Genomic DNA, 22,538 nt, shown 5'->3' with positions numbered 1-22,538 from the left:
CGGCAAGAGTGTTGATTGCGTCAATTCTGTTGGCAGCATTAAGTTCGGATTTGAGCACCAGGCGAATTCTACGGTAATACTCTTTCCGAATTTTCTCTTTCATCTTTGCATGTTGGATCCCATCTCCTTCATTCACACCATTATTATTATTATTATTATTATTATTATTATTATTATTATTATTATTATTATTATTATTATTATTATTACACCCTCTTGGTATTGAAAAGAAAAATAAAACTTGTAGCTGTAAACAAGGAAAAATATAAGAATATTTATATGCTCTTTTAGTTAAATTGAGACATCTTCTCAGACAAGGGAGACGTGGCGTGACTAAACGCAATCCAGTCCGGGATCATGTAGTCCAGCGGGCATTCCCTCAAAGAAAACAAAATGGCGATGAACGGGCTGGCGTTGGCCAGGTTATATTTGCGTCTCAGTTTCTTGTTTGTGTTCACAACGTGCTTTCACCGTATCATTTTATATTAGTTTCTGTGACTGGTAAGTGCATAACCGAAATATTTTCAGATGTTCATTTGCAGCGACCTCCTGCCCTTGATAGATGAGACAGTCGGCAAGACGTTAATCTATAAGCTTAATTCAATCTATAGTCTTTCGTCTTTGCACTTGCCTTTCAGATAACGTGCCTTTTATGCCATGTACTCCGAGTGGGTTTCTCTGCGAAACACGCTACAGCGTGACCGCAAGAATAGAAGCGTTTTGCACAACTTCCCTCCCTTAGTGGGAAGGGATGTTGCACATACGGTCGTCAAGACTCTTGTTCAACCTGGAAATCAAGAGCAAATGTCGCTTCGCACAGAGAGGGAGGTGGACTGGGTCATGGATGTGCTGTGTTATGGTTTGACACTTCAAATGACAGAAAGCGATGGCGAGATCGTGAAAGGTTGTGTCAGTATCTACCTAGACTGGATCTCGGTCTTGGCAAGTCCCAAGAAAGGGATTCCCGAACCGTTGTTAAAGGCGCCCGAGAAATACTCAAAAGAAATATTTCAACATTTTCGTAACCTTTTTGTGCGAAGGGATGAAGGGAATCTTGCATTGCAAGCTTCTTTGTGTATCAGAGTACTGCAGATGATTCAAGCTACAGCGTCTGAGGCTAAGATGTCACCCTTGACTTGGGAGGCGTTGCTGAAGTTTTTGATGATTATTAATGACATGCTTCTGTCACCGCCAAACACTTCAGGAGGTCTTGCAGAACACTTGTGTGAGAAATTGATCAGTGTTCTGCTCGAAGTGTGGTTGCATGCCAGCTGTCACCATTTTCCCGCCCCGTCAATGTGGAAGACTTTGCATGAGCTTTGTGTTTCATGGCGTCATCACAATGCAATGATTGACTATTGGAGTAGAACATCCCTAGCTCTCACAAGAAGGGTAATACAGTATATGTACGGCCCCAGCTTTCCTCTTCCTCCACTGCCAGCCAGAAAGAGTGACGTCCGACTGCCAGCCAGCATTGGTGATGAATGCCTCATTCAGTGCTGGTTCAGAATTCTTCATATTGTTGGGAATCCTGTGGACCTCTGCAAGAAAGAGATTATCAGCAATACACCAAAATTTAAAGAGTTTGCATTGTCAAGTGAAGAGGTGATCACGCCATCAACTCATCCCTGTTTGAAGACACTTCCACAAAACTTCTCGCAAGCAATGAAAGGTGCAGCAGTTCTTGTTAATGCCTTCCTTGCCATTACAACAACTGTAGATGAACCAGTGAAACACATACCAATACCAGCACCAACGAAATCTGCAAGCCCTCCAGTAGCCAAGAAACGTGAGCAGAAGTCCTTGAGCATTGGCTTAGCTCTGGGTTTAACTGATGCTGCGGGACTAATATTTAGATCTCAAACCCTTCCATCTCGACCTAGCAGTGGTACCTCATCTACCGGGCAGCCACAGTTAGAACCATTCCGTGAAGAACTGTCCAGCATGCCCTCGAATTCATTTTTGTTCCCAAGATCTCCTTTGCCTGACACTCACAAACCATCAGGGGATAGTGTACTCCATTTGTTTGGAGGGTGGCTTTTTGAGGCTATATTTGCCAAGCTGGACATGACAGCAAACTTCGATGCTCTGGGAAAGATCTATGATGGCTTTGTTACAAATTCTGCCACAGTTGAAAGCAGCACAGGAGCAACCAAGGCAGGGTTAGTGGATCATTGTATACTGTAGTCCATTTTTGAGTGCAGTGCCTAACCTAAGTTTCCATAGCACAAAGTAACAGGGAGAAACCAATTTTCCTTGGTTCCTTACCAATCACTTTTATCAAACCCTATTACCAAATGATACCAAAACAAAATAACTACATACAAGTACATGTAAGACATTTGGGCATTCTGAGGTAGTTTAGTGGCTGTTTGTTTTGTAAAAGCAAGAAAAAATTTCATATACCTCTTACATTTTTGCTTTCAATTTGTAGTGTAGAGATGGTTGGCCGCGCCATGGACAGCAGATTTGAGCCAGGCAGGGCTGAAGCTTATGGCGCACTATGTCGAATCTTTTGTAGTCATCGCTCTGGTCAAGAGATCCGACCTGTTTACCTTTCAAGGTTTTATTTAGCTTTGGCAATTGGACTGTTGTATTCAGAGGTAAGAAATGCTGCTATTTTTGTTCTGATATGTTTTGATGTGATTTAATGATTTCAAATGTCCTCTTTCAAAACCCCTAAAATACTTGCCAGAGGTTGACTTCCCAGAGACTAACAGTCAAAGAGAAACAAAAAAAATTGCAGTGCAATTGGTAACTGTACAGTGCTTATCTCTTAAAATTATTTTGTGGGGGAACTGGTGGGTGTGGGGTGTGGTAAGCAGAGGGGTTTATGTGCTAGGGGATGCCGGCTACTTTGATTATAGTTCCATAGGCCTGACTGGTTTATTGATTGTTGCTTTGATTCAGTCCTGCACTGGTCATGTGCTCTGCAGCATATTGCTCAACTCAGCTGACCTGTTGAGAGTGGATCTACAAGGGGTGCAAGTGTTGTTACCGCACCTCATCACTGCTCTAGAGACTGTGCTGCCAAGAAATGATATCCAGATAAGGTAGGAATACAACGATTTTGGAAAAAAGGTGGAAGTTGTGTGACAGTGAAGCCTATTGATCCATGTGATTAAAAGTTATAAATAATTTGGTATAAATACAATGTCTTGTTAACACTCTAACTCATTGTTTACTCTTTTGTACACCCAGGTGTAATGTGTCCACCACTGAGCTTCGCAGGGCAGCCATCCATTTGCTGTTATCTATGCTGTGCTTGCCGCTGCACTTTCAGGATCTTGCTATAAAAGGTTATACCTCTCACATATTTGTTTGGAAATTTCTCAAACTGTCTCTGTTGCCTAGCAAAACCTGTTACATAAAATGTGGAATTGTGTTTACTTATGTGTAGATACAGTAAAATTAATGCATCTGTTGTGTTACAGTATATAGCAACTGTTGCAAGTTGACAGAAACATTGAACGGGCTGAATGAGATATTTCTCCTGAAAAAGGGAAATTTGAAGGCATTTCAGACTGAATAGCTGGGTAGTGACCCGGGGGGGCACTGCCATATAAGGGCTATATAGGTATGTGCCGCTGTGAAGGGTATGGTTTTCAAGCAGTTTACTCTAGGATAGGGTATATAAATCAGAGCGTTTGGCTCTAGAATAGGCTATAATTTTTCACAAAACTGACTAGTTGGTTGAAGATTTTATCTAGACTAAGGAAACCAGGAATTGCCACTCAAAAATACAAAAAAAAATCAAATCAGCAGGTTTAAATTTACGCAAATCAGCCTCAACAGTGTCGATAGATGGGGAGGATTTGGGGAGTCTACTCTAGTATAGGGTAGCAAAATTCAGCTGAACAAGCTCTGGTATAGGCTAAGGGTTCGAGGGTCCCAGCGGCACATCCCCACCCAGAAATTCCCAAAGTACCTCCCCCGGGGGTAGTGAGAGTTGTTGTCCAGTCATACATGTACCTAACCAGCATTGTTAACTTTGCAACTTTTGATGCATCATTTTAAGCACATTTTTAACCACTAGGGCTTTGGAAATGTCTGTCACCAACAACATTTCTCTTCAGAACTTCCCACACCCAGAGATACTGTAATTTGCACTAGATGAACAACTGATACTCCTGGGTTCAAACCATGTCTGCATTGTGATTTCAGACATGACTGCAGGATGGAGAAAGAAGCATGCCAATGAACAGAGCAATGATGAACGACAGTCTCTGACATTCATCTCCTTGAAGCCTCGACTCACACGACTGCTGCTTGAAGCTCTTCAGTGTGAATCAGACTCATTCAATGTTCAGATATTGTTGGGAGGTTTGTAATTAAGTATTGGCCCTTCTTATCTAGGAGTGACTGACTTCCTTGACTCAAACCCTTTCACCGGGTGGGGGGCATAGGTCCTTAAGGAAGTCTCGCCATCCCTCTCTGTCTTGTGAATGTCTCTCCAACTGTTGTCAGTTGAAGCCTGCCTCTCTCATCTCCCCCTCCATTGACCTTCACCAGCTGTTCCTTGGCCTCCCTCTCTTCTGCTTCCCCTGTGGGTTCCATCTCAAGGCCACAATAGTATTATAGAGTATTCATATTGCATTTTTTTTAACTGGGTCTTGCCCTCTTGTAGGTGTGTCCCTGCTAATTCAAGACAGTGAGATTGCTGAGACCCTTGGGGTCTCTTCCCCTAAGCAAACTGATCCCCCAGTGAGGGTGAGTGATCGGATGCAGCCTTCACAGGACAACAGGCGTCGTGCCAGCACTGGTAGCAGCTCAGTGTCTGATGCAGGCAGTACTAATGAAGTGGACAGTGACAGCAGAATTCTATATGATCACTCTTTTAACAAGTCGTATGGTATGTACATGAGCAGTTGTATCTTAAGTTTACAATTTTATTGCTAGGAGTAAATTGCCTCCTCATCCCACTTAGCACTCATTACTCTTTCCACACTCAAGGGTGCAAATATTGCAGCCAAATGATCTAAATGTAGAATCATCATGTAAATGTTGAAAATGAAACACTGCCATGAGAAAGTAACGCTCACATGGTACACACAAAGGCTTCTGTTGTGACATTCATTACCACCTGAAAGAACTGCTCAATAGCACTCATTTCAAAGTCCAGACACAAACTAGGGTTTCATTCACAGACCATAAAGTTAGAACCACCCTGTACAGCATTGTAAACAGTACCACATGAAAGTAAAGCCCAATAGCTTTCATTTGAATGGTCACACTCTAGGGTTTCATTCAAAGACTCGAGAGTTAGCACCCTCTGGCATAGCAAAATAAACTGTACCACTTGAAAGAAATGCTCAACAAATTTCATTTACAAACATTATGGGTGCTTTCTCACACAGGGTTCGTACGGGTCATGGAAAACCTGGAAAGTCATGGAATTTATTATTTCAATTTCCAGGCCTGGAAAGTCATGGAATTCAAGTGAAGGTCATGGAAAGTCATGGAAAAGCAATATGCTTTCGGAAAAGTCAAAAAGATAACAAAAAAATTGAAAAAATAACAGACGAGTCAGAAACAGGCTTTAATTTCAGTAGAAATAGACCCAAGCACACATTTTATCCATTATAATGCTGAAAAATACGTTAAATAAATGATTGTTTTGGTACTGCTGTGAGAACAACTGCTTAACTTTTGTCATGGAAAACTTGGATAGGTCATGAAAAGGTCATGGAAAGTCATGGAATTTTAAAAGCTTCAAAGAGTATGAACCCTGTCATATTTAGCAAGCCATTACCACCCATTTCACAGGTGTGATTCCAAACTCCCAGTAAATGTCTCTATGCAGTACCTTGTTCAACGATTATGGGCTAAGTACTGAAAAAGTTAGTTGTCTTGCACATTTTGTTTTAAGTGTGTTTGTGAATTGTTTTGTTTTCCAGACCTCTCAACAGTGCAGGGTCTGTTTGTACAGTTGACGCATCTCTTGTGTAACAAGCTGGTTGTGATCAGAAGCAGTCGCTGGAAATCTGACGTTCATATCACCCTAGCTGCCTTTGAGCTGCTGTCTGGCCTGGCACAACTGAGCATGAACCATTTGGGTTTGTTAATAATTGTTCTGTGTTTTAGACTCTCCAAAAGGTTTTAAAAACCAACCAACCAACAAACAAACGATTGACATGATTTAAATAGGGTTAAAAAAGTGACCATATTTTAGTTGTGATTTTCACAGTTTAAAAATTGTGGGCTGGTTTTGAAACCTGCTAAAGTTAAGTTTTATTTAGTCATAAGAACCTCAGTTTATTAGTAGACTTCACTCTGGCTGTAGATGAATACGAATAAGGCCCAAAAGGAGTCAAAAATGTTCTGCTCCTTTTATTCATCAAAAAGTGAAAATTTTCGTTGTTTGTTTTCCTTATAGTTTGTTGTAATAATGATTAACTGGTAACAGGACTTCATGTGGTCTTTTTCTGTAATCATATTTTTGCATAAAGGAGCACAGTCGGTATTTTGAAGAAAACCTTAAAATAGTAGTTTACTATACGATAGAAAAACACCCAAGAACTAATAACAAAATATAAAGAAACAAGGATGGTTAAGGATGGAGAAGATTGACACGGATTACAAACGACGAACTTGAAAATTTAGGCTTGACTTTTCAAGATGCAAAAACGGTGACGTAGCTTCTTTAACAAATCATACACCCGAATCATCATTGTGCAATTTTGTGACTCACTCAACATAAGACTTCCGCCTTCATCCATCCTGTTACCATTATAAGTAATCCAAACCTGCATTTCCTTTAAGTAACCGGCCAACAGTGTGAGGTATTTTCAGTTTATTATTTCTCTTCTGTGCTTCTCTCAGATCAAGCTGAATGTAAGAGCACAATTCATTGGCTGTGTGACTATGTCACATATCAAGCCAATAAGAAGGCAACACATCACTCACGTGACCTTCACTCCATGATCGTGGCAGCATTTAGCTGTCTACAGTCCTGGATAATGTCACATCCGTGGCTACTGGACAGCCAGGTATGTTGTGATTTCAGTTTGTAAGCTAATGACGGTGTTTGTTAAACTTGGTAGAAGTTAGAGAAAGAGGTTGATTTGTCAGTGAAACAAAGTACATTACTTGCCAAACATCTCGGAAGTTTAATTTTCGGACACTTTTTATCTCATTTCGGACAAATTTCGGACGACAATTTGCGACACTTTGCTGAAGCATAGCTAATAAAAGTAAGTTTACGGCTACAAATAACAAATTAGACTGGAACAACATCAAAAGATTATAGTTTTTAGCACCCTTAAGGTTTCACGAATACACCGCCAAGAAAATACACAAATTCTATAAAGCCGTTACGTATTATAATTATTATTTGTATGTCAAGTAGTGTCTCAATTACAGTGCGCTCGATAAAGCCTGGCATAAATTACAGGTAGGAGCTTTGGAGCTACTTCAAAGTTTTATACTGTACTACAAATCTTTCGAACGCTTAAAATTTCGACCACTTAAAAATTCCGGAAGGTTTAATTTTCGGACACGTTTTTGTCCGAAATTATTTTGCAAGAAATGTACTTAGATCCGAGTTCTCCTAACAGATGTTGAACCTATGACAAGTCTCAACTTGGTAATTCATTTCATACTTGATTTTTATTATATGGAGAAGAGTGTTTTACTGGGAACTAAACCACTCGTAGATTCCATACGCCACTTCATCCGGGACCCGAGTGGCGTATTTTCCGTATGTCACCTTTGTGAGTGTCGTATCGTTCAATGACCTCACGATTCCCGCCTTTTGCTTTTGTTGAATTGGTTTCTCCATATAATAAAAAGAACATTACACGTTGGCTCGAAGATATGAATTTTATGTTCTCGTGGCAAGAACAATATCTCACGAGTGAGCGAAGCGAACGAGTGAGATATTGTTCTTGCCACTCGAACATAAAATTCATATCTTCTCGCCACCGTGTAATATCCTCTATGTATTTTTAGGGTTGTTTGAATGTTGTCATGGAAGTGGTGGAACTGGGAATTTCAGGAAGCAAATTCAGGGAAATTCCAAGAGTAAGTTCATGTTATCGTTATTGAGTGTCAAGGTAGCATGTTACGTGCCACCTAAAGTTTGTGGAAATCTTTCCTTGCCAAAGAAACATGCTTTCAATTTTTTTGTTATTCTGACATTGAAGGTAAAACTGGGTACATTAAAAGCGTTTGTTGGGAAACCGAACCCAAATCAATTGGATCTTGCCAATCACAGCAATCGCAGCTTAGCTCGGTGAACCAATCACAACTCAAAGTAGACATGCAGTCAGCGCCAAGCGCCGGAAAAGGTAAAACCAGGGCGAAGCGTGGGAAAACGGGCAACCGCTGCTAAGCACGGGAAAACGCAGACAAGTTTAAAAATTTTGCCCGGATTGGTTGAAAAAAAAATTTTTTTGCCCTGATTGGTTAGAGTGAAAAAAAGAAGAGAAAAACATATTCACGCTGAACAATTGATACAGGTCAGTTTAACAAGTGAATAATAATAGGGTTCTCTTTTAGGATCCTCAGCTTGCAACAGACTCTGGCCCTCGACTGAAAGGTATGCCCATAAATCTTTTGGAACTGTTGGCTCTTGATAAAGGTTTTGGTCAAAAGCTTTCCCAGCGGCATTTTGTCAGGTTTTCTGGTACCTGTTTACAGCCTCGATTCCAGGTTCTCAACAGGGGAGCCAAAGGATAAGAGCTTGGGATCGAGGGTGACGCGTTTATAAATTTGGGGGTCTGACATATCTTATTTTGATTGCGTTTTTCCTGAACCAAGTTTAACAGCTGATAAATTAACATTGCTAAATTTAACATGCTGCACATTTTAGGTGACAAAGAGTTAAAACCTGTTTCATTCCGAGTACGAGAAGCTGCTGAAGGATTGCTTACGGTCATCATGGAACACTTGGTATGTTATCAGTCTTGCTAACTATGTGATAAATATGAATGTTCATAATTAAATATCACGAGCGTGGAACAAAGAGAAAATCTGAGTCCCCGACGGGAACATTATAGTTCCTTATAAAATAATTACATAAATACTGAGGTACTAAAGCATGTAAACATTTAAAATTTTATGAACTGTAAATCAGTGCTCAGCCAGAAATTACTTATCCAGCCTGTTGTGTTGCTAAACACTTGATGCTGTTCCTTTGACAGGGCGCTTTTCCTTCACCGTGCGGTCCAGCGGCTTTGTCTTCTCTTTTGGATGAAGAATGGGTTCTGAATCATGTTCAGTCAAATGATTCCCCCACAAAGGTCAGAACAACACAGTAAAACTGATATGGCTTCTCGCAGCAGTGAAATGTAGTTCGCGTTTTCCTCTTTTGCCATTAGCACTGGGTGACAACGAAACATCACGCTCACTCTATAGTTAAACGCGTGTGATCTTGGGTGGCACCCAGATAACTGCTGGATGGAGGACCATGTAGGGCATAATTGTGCTACCCTCCTTCCACCCCGGTGGCACGATGACCTCATCGTTAGTGCGTTCGCCTCCCGGTCGAGTGGTCCGGGATTCGAGCCCTGGCTGGGGACATTGTGCTGTGCTCTTGGGACACTTTACTCTCACAGTGCTTCTCTTCACCTAGGTGTATAAATGGTTAGCGAGAAAGTTAATGCTGGGGGTAACCCTGCGATGGACTAGCATCCCATCCAGGGAGGAGTAGAAATGCTCCTAGTCGCTTCACGCTACTGAAACCAGAGATAAGCGTTGGTCTGATGGGCCATTTAACTGGTATGCAAACTTTACCTTCCTTTACCTTCCGCAACCTTAAACACTCAAGGTGAACGATTTTTTTTTTTGAGAAACCAGATTGGAGATTCCCTTACAATGGAGAAGACCGCTTCTGTGGTTGATATGTATTACAACTGGTTTACTTCTGTCGTTTTTTTTTTTTTTGGTCGCAGACACGTCGTAGGTTCCAATACTTTGCGATCCAAGACAGCAGTACTATCATGGGATTGCTGGAAGAATCTCTCAAAGCCAAAGGTGGGCCACTCTCCTAAAATGTTATGATACTTGACACAGAATGAAAATCACCAGACTTATTTTCCAAAAAAAAAATCGCCAAAGGGATCAGTTTTTTCAGTGCCTTTCGTTAATTCGTATTTCAAATTCCATTTTTGTCCATTATCATCATCAGTTCCGCTTCTCCGTATGGTGAGTGGGGCCAGAAATTTTACCTCTTTTCACTCAGTCAGCCGCCGCCAGCCCTACCTCTACCCAAGAACAGTAACCCATCGCCATTCGCTATTTTTCCACTGTCCTACGCCATGTTTCTCAATGCCTTCCTCCCGCGTTTTCCTTCCGGTGCTCACGTCATTTTTTTTCCCATATCGTCGTGTAAACTCCCGTGCAATAAGCAATTCAGTTTTTATCTGTTTTTTTTTTCAGACCCACTACCGACCTTATCATCGGTTGTGCGTGGACCAGCAGGTCGTTACGTGTGGACTATGCAGTTGAGACAGTTCTCACGAGAGAAAAATGTACGGTTATTCATTTAAACGTCCATCATAGGATGCTTCATTACAATACACACCCCAAGTGGCCTGGCCGGGGACATTGCGTTGTGTCCTTGGGCAAGACACTTAGTGTTAGTTTAACATAGTGTTTTCATTTGTAGTTCTCGGAAATACTCGAGGAATTCTTATGGCCGAGTTCTCCGAATCGTATAAGTAATATATCAAACCGGCACGAAAGACCGTGTTTGACCACATTTCCAAACACCGAGAAGAGAGTTGAAAATACGACGCGTAGAACTTTGAGGTGTTTGGAAATGTGATCAAACACTGTCTTGAATATTTAGTATATATTCTCAATCGAAACTAAAACTAAGCAGAAAATGTAGAAACATAATTGTTAAAATCTATGTTAATTAAGATCAGATATCCAAACACCTTCACTCGCATGATTTCCTTCGGTCAAACTCATTAATGATGAGTTTGAGAAGACCTCTTAATAGACCAAAAGGGGCAAATAGCAAAACCATTGACATAATTTAACTCTACTCATTATTTTTCAAAAGGACTTGATTGAAGCCCACCTGAAGGACCCAGGCCGTCCGTCCCCAGACAAGACTCAGCCACGCCCACCCCCGAACATAAAACGTAGGGCCTTTCCTGAGGCTGTGGATGCAGTGCCTCTTACTAAGGCGTAAGTAAACCTGCTAGTACTTGGTTTTCACAGAAGTTACCGTTTGTGAGATCTGATCGTCGGGGGGGGGGGGGGGGGGAATTAAGGTTCTAAGGCGTGCACAACATATCTGTTTGAACGCAAACACTCAGTGCACGAATCACTTTCAGAGGAATGTACCTTTATCACTTCAGAGACCGTAGTATACCAGAACTAGATGAAATTCTGGACGCCAAACTCAGTGAAGTGCAAGACCATATGCGGACACTGATGCAGAAACAGGTAAGAGTATGCCAGCCTCTTGGGTTTTTTTGCTGCTATTTTGGACGGTATTTGTTGTTGAGGGAGGGGGGGGGGGTGACTGAGGCTGCGTGCAGCATAACTATACAACAATTTAGGCGATTTGAATCTGATTGTGTCGAATTTTCTTGAGAATTTATTGACCAAATAATGGAGAGGAAGGTTGATGATAGTTCATCTACTACAATTAGTTCAATCATCCGGGTAAGGTATTTGTGGTAAGGACTGCCTAATGAGTAACTGAGGTTTCGACACCCCGAGCAGAAGTCATCTTCTGACGATGACTTCCGCACAGACTGTTGAAACGTCAGTTTTTTAGGGGATGGTTTCCGACGGCTCGGCGCATGTGTAAGCCTTTACGTAAACGCTTTCAACTCCACTGTTTATGATAGAATCGTAGCGAGCAGATGACTCCTTCGAAAGATTTTTCTTTTGAAAATTTTGGGTTTTTTGTCATTTGTAAAAAGAAACAAAGCGGCGATAGTTTTGATATTTTCCATTAGAATTTCGTGTGTTCGTGTTCTGTGTAATTCCGTTGATGCCTTCCGTGAAAACTGGGCATTAACCATTTTATTGACTGTTTTCTATTGTGTCAGATGGAACATGAAACAGTGGCTCAGACCAAGTTGGATGAAGAGAAAGCCCGCGTCCAGTTCCCGGATAAAGAGACGGAAATAAGACCACCCCGGTAAGCAAGCATAATAGGAAGAGAAAGTGGGAGACAAGGTAGTTCTGTTTCATAGGAGAGAGGAAGCTGGGATCACCAAATGAGTTACTTTCCTTATAAAATTTTCATTCCCGAAATTTGGGTGAATTAAACTTCAGGAACTGTTCATTAACTCCATTTTCCCGAAAGACTGAACGTTGTTAGTCTTCTCATGATAAAATTTCCCAGATTTGTTTTTTGCAAGTGGCAAGCCAAATGATTTAAATCCCATTCCCGAGAGCCGACTGAGTCAGCAGTGTTCGGTCAGTATGTTGTTAAGTAACGTGACGTCAAATGACGTAATTCTCACAATGTTCGTGCCATTCCTTATTGGGCAATAATAATCGGAAACTGTTCGGATACTTTTTTGGCGGAAATTGCCAGCTGTTTAGATTCACTGCGCTCTCTCCAGGGTCTGAATTTCATCCGTGTCCAGACTGGGCCCCATTTGCGGCCGTGTCCGTGACCGTGACAACTGCTAACTTCTCTTTTGACAAGTATTGTGGCGCTGTTTTACAGGCCTTGCCAGGACTTTAATCCGTCTCGTTTGATGCTGTCCCACTTTGGTTTACTGACTATTGAAGGACTGAAGGTAAATGTTCACCTTGGCCACCGTGAAAATGCTACCACCTAGCTCTTGGACGTGATCAGATGTATTTGACAGACGATTACCGAAAATTTGTTTTTCGAAGTTTCGAAGCAAGATTTAGAAACATTACTAGACAATTCGCCTTATCGGCTACTCCACTTAATGAGAAACTCGATACTCTCAGTTGAAAATTAATTAGCGCGCGCACACAACTTTGAGTTTCAAAAGACAATTCAGTCCCCGCGTTTTTGTTTAAGTGTGAAACTACCTAGAGAAATAACTAGAAATCGTTGTTAAGGAACTGTAGTGAGAATTGTACTAAAACAGTTAGATTATTTACCGTCGATTTCTATGAAGTGATAGTTGATTCGGCCCTCGACCACATGAACCATGATCCATAGAAATCTGGAGTTCATAATCTAATTATCAAGTATATTGTGAAACGAAGTTGTAGACCGATAACATACGAACTTTACGGGCCTATCTTTCCTCGTCAGGGGAACCCAGTGCGGCCATTTGAAGAGGCCAGTCTGTTGGCCTTAAATTCCACTTCAGAGGGACTCTCAAAAGCCCTCAGGGAACTGGATCAGGTGGCGACGCGAACACAGGACACAGTATTGGTATTCTACGTGAAGTCAGAGCAGGGAGACCCGCATGAAATAATTGAGAATCAGGTGAGTAAGGGATAGAGCCTCCGGTAAATTACATTTTTGATATATTGTTAATTATATTATGTTTCTGTTAACTCCCAAGTATACTCGCGCGAGGTCCTCTAACTTATGTGTTGTTACTGTTATCTCGTACGTCAATAAGATGGGAACTGAAACAATCTGTTTTTCTTACCCCATTAGATCAATTCCTGCAAGCATGCCAAAGCGTTCAAAGAGTTTTTACTCTCGCTTGGGTGGCCAGTTGACGTAGCCTCGCACCCAGGTTGGACAGGAAACGTCCAAGAGGCCTGGAACCGAGGCAAGAATGATGACGACACTGTCACGCTGCGTGCATGTGACAGTCCTCTCCAGTCCTCTCGCAGCATGTCGACCCTCACGGGCAGCGAGGAACGTGTCGTGTCTGGGATCGAAAACGATGGCTTTCATGATGCTTCTGCATCTCGTCAAGAGAGTCTTGATAGCGAAGCATCGAGGTCTGGAAAGAATTCTCCGGCCTTGGGCTCCTCCGCTACTCATCCCCCGACAGAAAAAACGGTCGTGGATGAAATTTTCTATTACGCAGACGTCAGCTGTGAAGTTGCCTTCATTATGCCCTCAATGCTTCCGCGGTATCAGCGCTTCCGGCGCATGACGTCACATAGTGAAAGCTGCGACGAGGATCTCGGGTTTGTTCGGCGACGAAGAACTCGGTCGGGCAGCACAGGAAGCCTGGAAACGACTAGCAATGGTAGTGGAAGTCAGTTAGATATCAAAAGCAAGCTATCCCGTCAGGCCTCGGAAGGAACGACTGTTTACGAGGTAAACTGCCATTGTGCTCATAGTGTAAAAAGATCTGTTAGCGATATGCTTTTAAAAAGCTAATATCAAATCTTAGTAACTGGAAGGCCAGTTTTGAATACGACCCTTCCTCAACTGGACGAAACTCAAAAGGATGTAACGAAAAGTCGACGTGATCGAGTTTGGGTCGGATTTCTTTGAAATTTGGCAACAGTAGCTTGAAGAAATATCTTAAGTGTCCTTCAGAATCAGAGGGTTTTGTTAGCCTAAACAAGCAGGCCCGCAGGTCATACGTTCTTTTCCATGCCGTGCGAGAGTGACATCTGTCATTCATGTCGAAAAATTCCACTCTGATGACGTCAGATTCCATTGGTTAACGCGTTCCGTGGAACGAACCAATCAAAGACACTACACTACATCTATATGGTAACAATTCGTCAGAGTGAAATTTTTCTGCTGGAATCTGGGACAGCGTAAGGACTGTTTTTTTGCCTTTATTACGGTTTCGATAAAGTACTCCTGGATAGTACTCTTTCTACCTCTCGGACCTCAATCAAGTACCTCTTTCTTGTAGTTTCAGACCTTTACCATGTCCTTAGACAGTCGACCGCTGTCCAGGCTCAGCACGCACAACACATCATCGGAGACGAACGTGCTGGTGGCCTGGCTCGAGCGGTTTGAGGATCATGCGCAGTTCCCAATAGATGAGCTGTTGATGGAGTTTGATGTCAGTCGCAGTCAATCAGCACGCAGCTTGCTTGAGAGAGAAACTGTGGTTATCTTTATTCATCATCTGACGAGCGGTTTGTACCGCATCCATATTAGGTCCACCATCAGGTATGTAACACATTTGACTGATTTGTCGACGGACAAAGATATCGATGGCGTTGACCTGGCTGAAGAGGTGGGGAGGGAAAGTGGTAGCGCAGGAGGCGAGGCCCGGGATATAATTCGAAATATGGGGCTATCTCGAACCAGCCTTTTACAGCAGGAGACTTGACTTGGAAAAAATGTGAAGGCCTCGTTAACTCGGAAATTACTTCAGCCCTGGCCCAGTAGAAGCTAGAAGACTGAAACGTGAATCCTTTGTACGAAAAAAGATGGCAACTGGTACACTTACCCATATTTCGTAGCGCCCGAAAAATTTAACAACGCTCTTAAAAACGTACAGAAAAGTTCTAACATCTTCAAACCCAGCATACAGTATATCGTTATCACAGGGACAAATATTGCAAAAATATGGCTTTCCTTGTACTTTATGGGCTGTGTAAGGTTCGTATGGTATTGTGGTAAAATGTACAGAGGCCATCTTTTTTCCTACACAGGACTGAATTCTTTCCTTTATCGCGATAGTTCTGGCCTGACGTTTCATTTACACGATAAGTCAAATATGTATCACGGTCAGGAGTAGTGTAAGACAAGAAACTGGGTTTGGTAAAGGGCAAAATACGTTTTGTGGTTAAATCTGAAGAAGGTAGGCCTGTCGAACAACACATAATTCCCAAAATTTCATGGGGCACCTTCTCTCGGCGTCAATGCTATCGTGTATTAACATTTTTCAGATCTCCTATTGGCGGGCCACTTGTAGACGGTATGGTGGTTAGTCGCAGAGTCCTGGGTACTATGGTGCGACAGACCGCTCTCAACATTTGCCGGAGGCGCAGACTGGAAATTGATTCGTGAGTGAATCTGCTTTTAGACGCAGTCTGTGTATCTGTTTTCAACGGTTAGTTTTGTATGTGTAAGTTTTGTTATATTTTTTTTCTAGGTATTCTCCTCCTCAAGTTTGCCGTAAAGTCAAGATTCAAGATATAGTGAAGAAATACCGGCACCAGTATTCAGTGCCTGATTTTTACGTGTCGCTGTTCCGCAACGGGGTTAACTAGGAACAGATTATAAAGTTGTTAAAACGTGTCATTTTTTTTTTAATGTAAATTGCTACTATGTCAGCTCAAAGAGTAATGACTCCTGAGGGCCTAGCAGACATTAAGTTTCTTAACAAGAAATACTAAGTGGAATACTCAAGGAATACTCAGTGGCCGAAAGAGTCAGTTCTCTCCAAAGAACCGACCTGTAATGGTTGTCGGTTTCTTCTTTATTTTGATTTGTCAACATATGTAAGCCTGAGATATCGTCATTTTTAACCCAGTTTCAGTTGGTCAGGATGTTTGTGCTTTGTTTCGCTCGTTTTAGTCTCGTATGTAATTTGTCGTTATCACAAGCGATACCTTCGTTTCTTAAGATTGTAGCTTATCCCGAAAAATGAAACGTTTCAGCCTGGCAACTAGTGACGTTTCCTCTCATTTTCCATTTTCGAGAATGGTTGCCAAGCAACAGAGACGTGTTCACTTTCGGAGTGTTTGCCATTCTATACGTTATCATTCTTGGTAAATCAGCTCGTGTCAGAAATCCTGAAGGTATTCCAAAGCCTTATCTGATAGCCAGATAGAACACTGATTTCATCATCGGACGTTAATAGTAGTTACGTCATTCTCGTAAGAGGCCGCGCTTTTTTTGGCCAGCGCCAAGACTCGCGACCTCTGGCCATACTTGATTTCCTGAGCAAGCGCAAAGTATTCGTTTCGTATTCTCAGCCAATCAGATTTGCCCGATTTTACGGGAAGTCCGTGAATCGAGGCCTTATGCTTTTGGTCCTGCTCAGAGGTCGCGTTTCTTTCTGCCGACCAAAAGGGGCACGAACTCTTGGGACGAGAATGTAGCTCCGCGAGATACTGATGTGTTAACCGCGTTAGCCGTTTAATTTTAAGAAAAAATAAAAACACTGTAATTATTTAGAGTCAGAATAATCTACTACAATACTGTCTGCATAGCATGGCTAGGGAAAATGTGTCAGAAATAGCAAGGGAGCCAGCTGAAATGTGCCGTCTTTGGGAATCACGTAAACAATTTAGATCATAATGTGAGGACTATCATAAAAAGGACTCTTTTACGAAGATTTATAAAAAAATGTAACCATTTCAGTCGACTTAATAACGAAGAAGCGTTATTAGACAGTATGTTAAAACAGTTACACTGTTCATAGGTAACCTTAAAATATGGTGAAAAGTGACTTATGTACTTTACTTAATAAAAAAACGTTCTCTTATCACCAATGAGAAATATTTCAAAAATACGTTGTAACTTGGACTGCAACGTGGCCGGACCAGTAATGGGATTGGATAATCATAGAACGCTTGATCCGAAGCGTTACCTATTTTCCCATTGATTTAATTGATAACATTATGATCTTACTGTCAAGTTAAAATCTTTTTATGATTTTGACGGCGTGGTATGAGACAAGTATCTTCGTTCTCAAACGAATACATGCTTACTCTTTTTTGCTTCTGTGTAATCATTTTTCGTTTTGTTTTGTATTTGCTTTTTGTTCTTGATGCTGTACTTGTTTTGACATTCATTTAGGATGAATATATTTTTTCTTCTTATGGGGTACATTCCAGTGGATCTTACACGGAGAACGTAACAGGCGTCCCATGATGCCGTTCGTACGTGTTTTCAACATGGCCGCGCGGCACGCGAGATAGGAAAGAACGAAAAAATCCAGCATGTTTCGTACAAGTTTGCTTTTAAATTTACGAATTTTACAGGGAAGGAATGCTGTGGTGTTATTCTCCCATGTTAACAGATTAAGTCCTCGCTTGGTGAGGGTTTCCTCGTCGGAGACTAAAAGCATTCCAAAAAGAAACAGTGACCCCCTCATTTCTCTGCTAGACCGCACGAAAAGTGATGGAACAAATAGAAATTTGCTGGAAACGTTCGAATATTTGCAGAGGGAGCACAGGAAAAAGCCGACGGGAAAAAAACTGGTCCGTTCCTTTGGCATCGTGCGAAAAATACAAATGGAGGCCGATGTGGAGCAGCTGCTTGAGTTGTATGACTTCGTGAAGGATGAGGAAAATATCGATCCAGATGACGCAGCGACGATTTCTGTTCAAGTTGCTCTTTTTCCCCGCTTTGCTGCTTTAGCAGGAAAGGGGGAGGCACACACGATTACCGACTTCCACCGCGTGAAGGAGGCAGCTGATAATCTTCTGAAGACAATGAAGAGGAGGAGCCGCGATTTTGAGCCCGCCCATCTGGCAAGTGCGGTGTGGAATATTGCAGCTTATGGAATCACTGACAAGTCATATTTCATCCATTTTGAGAAAGAAATTAGGAGCCGGAATCCGAGCTTATTTACCCATAGGGATCTGTCTATGATTATGTGGGCTTATGGTAAAGTACAGTTTCGGGCATCTTTGTTATACAAGAAGTTAAGACATGAAATCATGGCTAGAGATCTGGCAAGATTCACAGTTGAGGAAATGTGCAATATTGTGTGGGCCTATGCACGGACAGGAGAGCCAAGTGCCAAGCTGTTTTTTGTGCTGAAAATAGAAATTTTGAGACGGGATTTAACAGAAATTGAGGAGAGTTCCCTTATCGTAATTCTATGGTCCTATTCTGTGATTGCTGTAAATATTAAACCTCTATTTAGGGCAATCAAATATGAAATTTTGCGTCGTGGACTTCACTGTTTCACATACAGGCAGCTGTCGCAGATTGTAGGCTCTTATGCTCGGCAAAACATGCACGCTCCTGACCTATTTGAAACAGTCTCTTCTGAGATCATGCAACGTGGTGTGCAGAACTTTGAGCCAGGGTGGCTTGTCACAATTGCAGACAGTTTTGCAAAAACTGAGAATCACGAACAAGATCTTTTCAAAATCATAGGAGACCACATTATGAGTGTTGATCTTTCAGCGTATGAGCCTCTTCAAGTTATAAGACTTTTCTGGGCTTTCATCAATGCCGGCTTCCTTACAAAATCACTCCACAACAAACTAACAAACCAGATACTTCTTTGCGACTTTCCAAAATTAAAGGACGTAAGCCTGGAAGAGCTTGTAAAGGCGTTAGAGAACAATGACTTCAAGGCCCCAGAACTTGTGGCAGCATTAGAAGCTGAACTTGTGAGGAGATCAGAGGCAAAATGTTAACAAAGAGCAACATATGCATCATGAATATTCATAGAGATGGTTGATCTGTGAGTGACTTTGTACACAGTCAGTGCTAACTTGATCAAGTGTTTTCTAGTATCCTTTTTCAGGCGGTGAGATCAAGCAAGTGATTGAGCGAGCAAACAATCACGCCTGGGGAGAAGAGGGGAGGGGGTTAGCAAGAAAGGGGAGGGGTTGGGGAGGAAAGGACTTGCCTGCAGTCATTCCCAAACATTTCATCAAACTCTATTCGCTCACAAACTGAAAGCAATGGTGCAATTTGATTGGTTAGTGGCCCACCAATCAAAAAGTGAGATCAGAAATATAACAGTTATGCATAATCTGACATCCAGAAGATTGAAATATCACCGAGTCTGAGAAAGTTTTCAAATTTTCTGTTCAGGAAACGTTGAAAGATCTTTTGCAAAATTGCAAATCCATTGGTTTGAAACAGGAGCAGGAAGCTGCCATTGAGAGACTAGTACATGGAAAGGATGTTCTTGCAATTTTACCGACTGATTTTGGTAAAAGCACCATATATCAAATACTCACGAGAGTGAAAATTTCAAAAGATTCTGCCTGTGTTCTCATGGGTCCATTTTAGAGCTTGAAGGAAGATTAAATGGTGGAGGTGAAATCCATGGGCCTTGGCAAATTCCTTACCAGAAGCTTCCCTTGCAGATGTGGGAGCAGGGAAATTTCAGTTGTTATTCTCGTCCATTGAAAATTAATTTACACCGTTATATTAAGAACTTTTCCCACACTGAAGCTTACTTTTGATTTGTTCTAGATATATCTTTTTATTGATTACGTATTTTTTACTTACAGGAACAAAAAGCTAGGAAAACAGTACTTCTGACATTTTGACCTTTAATGCTGCAATCATATTATCTCAAACATTAATCCAGAAAAGTTTGCCTGTGGGTCAAATCTCCAGTAAAATAGTCTTTAGGTCTCTAAGATTAGTTATTGTAATTGAAAATTATAGGTACCAGGCAGTAAACGAGTATTTTATTTTCATTTTGAATAATAATACATTTGGCGGTTGCCGATGGTGACTAAAGATAATGCAGGCAACAAAAATGATTCACCTGAAGTTAACGATCATTGGTTCTCATGTGACAGTTGACACCTCGAGGGAGCGTGGCATGTTTGGGCTGGTTGGTAAAATGTCTGGGATTGCTTGCCCTAGCCCCTCTCCCTGCTCCTTATTCTTTTGCACTCAGTTTCATTCCCTTGGGGTATTCAAATAATGAATGCCTGCTGCGCAGGCTTGTGCAAAACCTAGGGAAATTACTCTTTCAATTCTTTCAATTTTCCAAATATTGTGTACCTTTCCACTGGTCGAACAGAGTATATACTAAGACCCTGCCCCCTTTGTTGAAACAAGAAATTGAAGTCTTCATTCTGAGAGATGCTCTTTTGGCTTGTCACACAATTGTCCTGCCGCCCAAATGGGAGACAGCAATTGTGTGACTAGCCCTAAGAGTGCCTGCGTATGAGGTTAGGCTACACCCTCTTAAATATATCAAGATCTGTCTCTGGAAGGGAGACGAGACTGGACAATCCTGTGTTACTATCTGTTCTTACAAACTTCGTTATTGCTTGTTATCATTGAAGAATTGAATTGAATTGTGACATCATGCAGTATGTGGCATGCAGCACTTGCTAATATTGAGGATTGAATTAGTTTACGGATCTATTGAAAAGTTTGCAATAGAATGTCACATGTATGTAGTTTTAGCTCCCAGGAGGAATTTGTAAAGTTAAGGTTACAGAAACCACTTGTTGTAGTTGCTCAATTAAGTGCCATCCTTGAATAAGCAGCACTCTTTGAAAATCTGTTTTTAAGTGCTACCCTCAAATGAGTGTATTCAATTAAATAGTTGAGTTCTAAAGCAAGCTCTGTGTAGCTACTAAGACTTTGAAAGGGGAAAGAATGCCACATTTTGAAAAAGTGTCATATCTGTTAAGACATTTTTGAACTGTTTTGGAGATGACAATAAAAGTAAAATTCTTTGATCTTCTCAAATTTCAGCAAATTTAGCAAGGTGGTATTTAACACGTCAATGCCAAAGCTGTGTTAAAAATTCTAATGTTAAAAAAATATCTCTTTTCAAGCCACTATGTAATTTTTCTTGTATTATAATTTTATTACAGACAAAATGACTGAGTACACAAACACAACTGTGGAAAAGCACGAAGCAACATAGTCAATATCCTCACCAGTGAGAACATTGAAAATACACCACCTGGGTTCTGGATGTAGTCTCATATGACTTTCCAGAGTGGTGTATTTTCCACTCTGTGTCATTACGAGGAGGTAGCCAATTTTATGAGGGGTAGGGTAGAGGAGACTCAGAGATGGGAAGTAACAAGTTTTTGTATGATATCCTAAAAGGAACCCTATCCCCACCCCACCCCTTTTGTGGGTGTCACTCTAATTCATCTTCATCCCTAACGGGAAGAAGTTCACCGTGAGTTTCCCAATCATACACGTTCCCTGTCCATTTTTTCTTATTTTTTTTTAAATTTTGGTGAGCTCGAATGTGGAGCAGTTCTTTACTAGCCCAATCCCACGCATGTTGTTATTACTTTTCCATGCATTCGTTCATGCGCTCTCAACATCTTGCGTCCCCGAGCATGTTCTCTCGTACGTTCGACCGTGTTCCTGTGAGTTTCCTGTGCGTTTTCTTTCGCGTTACACTGAATCACCCTGCCGAACCCTGTTCGTTCCTAGGCCGCTCTTCCGCCGATGCATTTTCGCGTGAACTGCTTGTGGGTTTGTCAGTCAATGCATTTCCTCGTTCGCGCGTAACACTATCGTTCCTTGCTTGTTTCTTTGTGTCTATTCCAGTGCGTTCCCAAAGGCTTTCCGGCGCGACTCCTAGGTGCTCCCTCTGGTGTATTCCCGGTGCTCTCCCCGTAGGTTCCCACACAAGTCTCCTGGTAAGTTTATACATCGCACATTTTTCGTCTGTCTTGTCTTGCCCATCCTAGTGTGTTCCCTTATGTAATCGATGGTATTAAAGTTTTGTGCAAGCCAGATTTTGATTTTGGATTTGAAATTGCGCATCGTTTCTAGGAAAACCACAAGAGCGTATTTGCAGAACGCACTTCTCTCTTTTCTTCATGCTTTTTTGCTTTTTTTTTTTTTTTGCTTTAATTCTTTTTTATCTTTAAACAAAAATGATAGACTACTGTAGATACGCAAATGGCCAGGTCTGAAAATGGTCTGGAAAATGATGTAGTCTACCCTGAAATACTGCCAGATTGTCAAGACGAGGTCGCTCGCTCTTACTCTCTCCTGCGACCTCAGACCGTCTGAAAACCTCAGGTTATCTGAAATAGGGAAAGCATTTGAATAACGTGGCAGTAAC

The 22,538-nt window shown here is 41.6% G+C and overlaps 2 protein-coding genes across 3 annotated transcripts; both read left to right on the top strand.

The window, feature by feature from the left end:
* Positions 1-249: 249 nt before the first annotated feature.
* On the top strand, positions 250-16,958 carry LOC110067424 (ral GTPase-activating protein subunit beta-like). Its single transcript, XM_089293010.1, has 24 exons — positions 250-501; positions 639-2,162; positions 2,435-2,603; positions 2,911-3,053; positions 3,202-3,299; positions 4,165-4,323; positions 4,628-4,852; positions 5,898-6,056; positions 6,823-6,989; positions 7,951-8,022; positions 8,500-8,539; positions 8,813-8,892; positions 9,144-9,242; positions 9,894-9,975; positions 10,381-10,472; positions 11,012-11,139; positions 11,313-11,400; positions 12,015-12,106; positions 12,644-12,716; positions 13,211-13,387; positions 13,565-14,182; positions 14,736-14,998; positions 15,724-15,840; positions 15,930-16,958. Exons 2-24 carry the CDS (start codon positions 658-660, stop codon positions 16,045-16,047), a joined length of 4,764 nt encoding a protein of 1,587 aa, XP_089149136.1. The 5' UTR covers positions 250-501; positions 639-657; the 3' UTR covers positions 16,048-16,958.
* Positions 16,959-17,346: 388 nt separating this feature from the next.
* Positions 17,347-21,568, top strand: LOC110056123 (uncharacterized). Of its 2 annotated transcripts, none has more exons than XM_089293020.1 (2): positions 17,347-19,205; positions 21,319-21,568. In XM_089293020.1, the coding sequence occupies exon 1, from the start codon at positions 17,725-17,727 to the stop codon at positions 19,156-19,158; it is 1,434 nt and encodes a 477-aa protein (XP_089149146.1). In that variant the 5' UTR covers positions 17,347-17,724; the 3' UTR covers positions 19,159-19,205; positions 21,319-21,568. The 2 variants fall into 2 exon arrangements, with proteins under 2 accessions (XP_089149146.1, XP_020618226.2); XM_020762567.2 differs by lacking the exon at positions 21,319-21,568 and adding an exon at positions 19,987-21,190.
* Positions 21,569-22,538: the final 970 nt, after the last annotated feature.

This window comes from Orbicella faveolata, unplaced genomic scaffold (genome assembly GCF_042242905.1).
Source record: "Orbicella faveolata isolate gen_17 unplaced genomic scaffold, um_ofav_v1 contig_24, whole genome shotgun sequence".
Classification (NCBI taxonomy): Eukaryota; Metazoa; Cnidaria; class Anthozoa; order Scleractinia; family Merulinidae; genus Orbicella; species Orbicella faveolata.
This window is presented reverse-complemented; position numbering and strand designations above follow the sequence as displayed.

Coding starts and splice junctions, on each gene's coding strand:
- LOC110067424 (XM_089293010.1), top strand. CDS start 658: ATGTACTCCGAGTGGGTTTCTCTGCGAAACACGCTACAGCGTGACCGC. Junction 12,717..13,210: donor TGACTATTGAAGGACTGAAG/GTAAATGTTCAC, acceptor TTTCCTCGTCAG/GGGAACCCAGTGCGGCCATT. Junction 14,183..14,735: donor AAGGAACGACTGTTTACGAG/GTAAACTGCCAT, acceptor TCTTTCTTGTAG/TTTCAGACCTTTACCATGTC.
- LOC110056123 (XM_089293020.1), top strand. CDS start 17,725: ATGTTTCGTACAAGTTTGCTTTTAAATTTACGAATTTTACAGGGAAGG.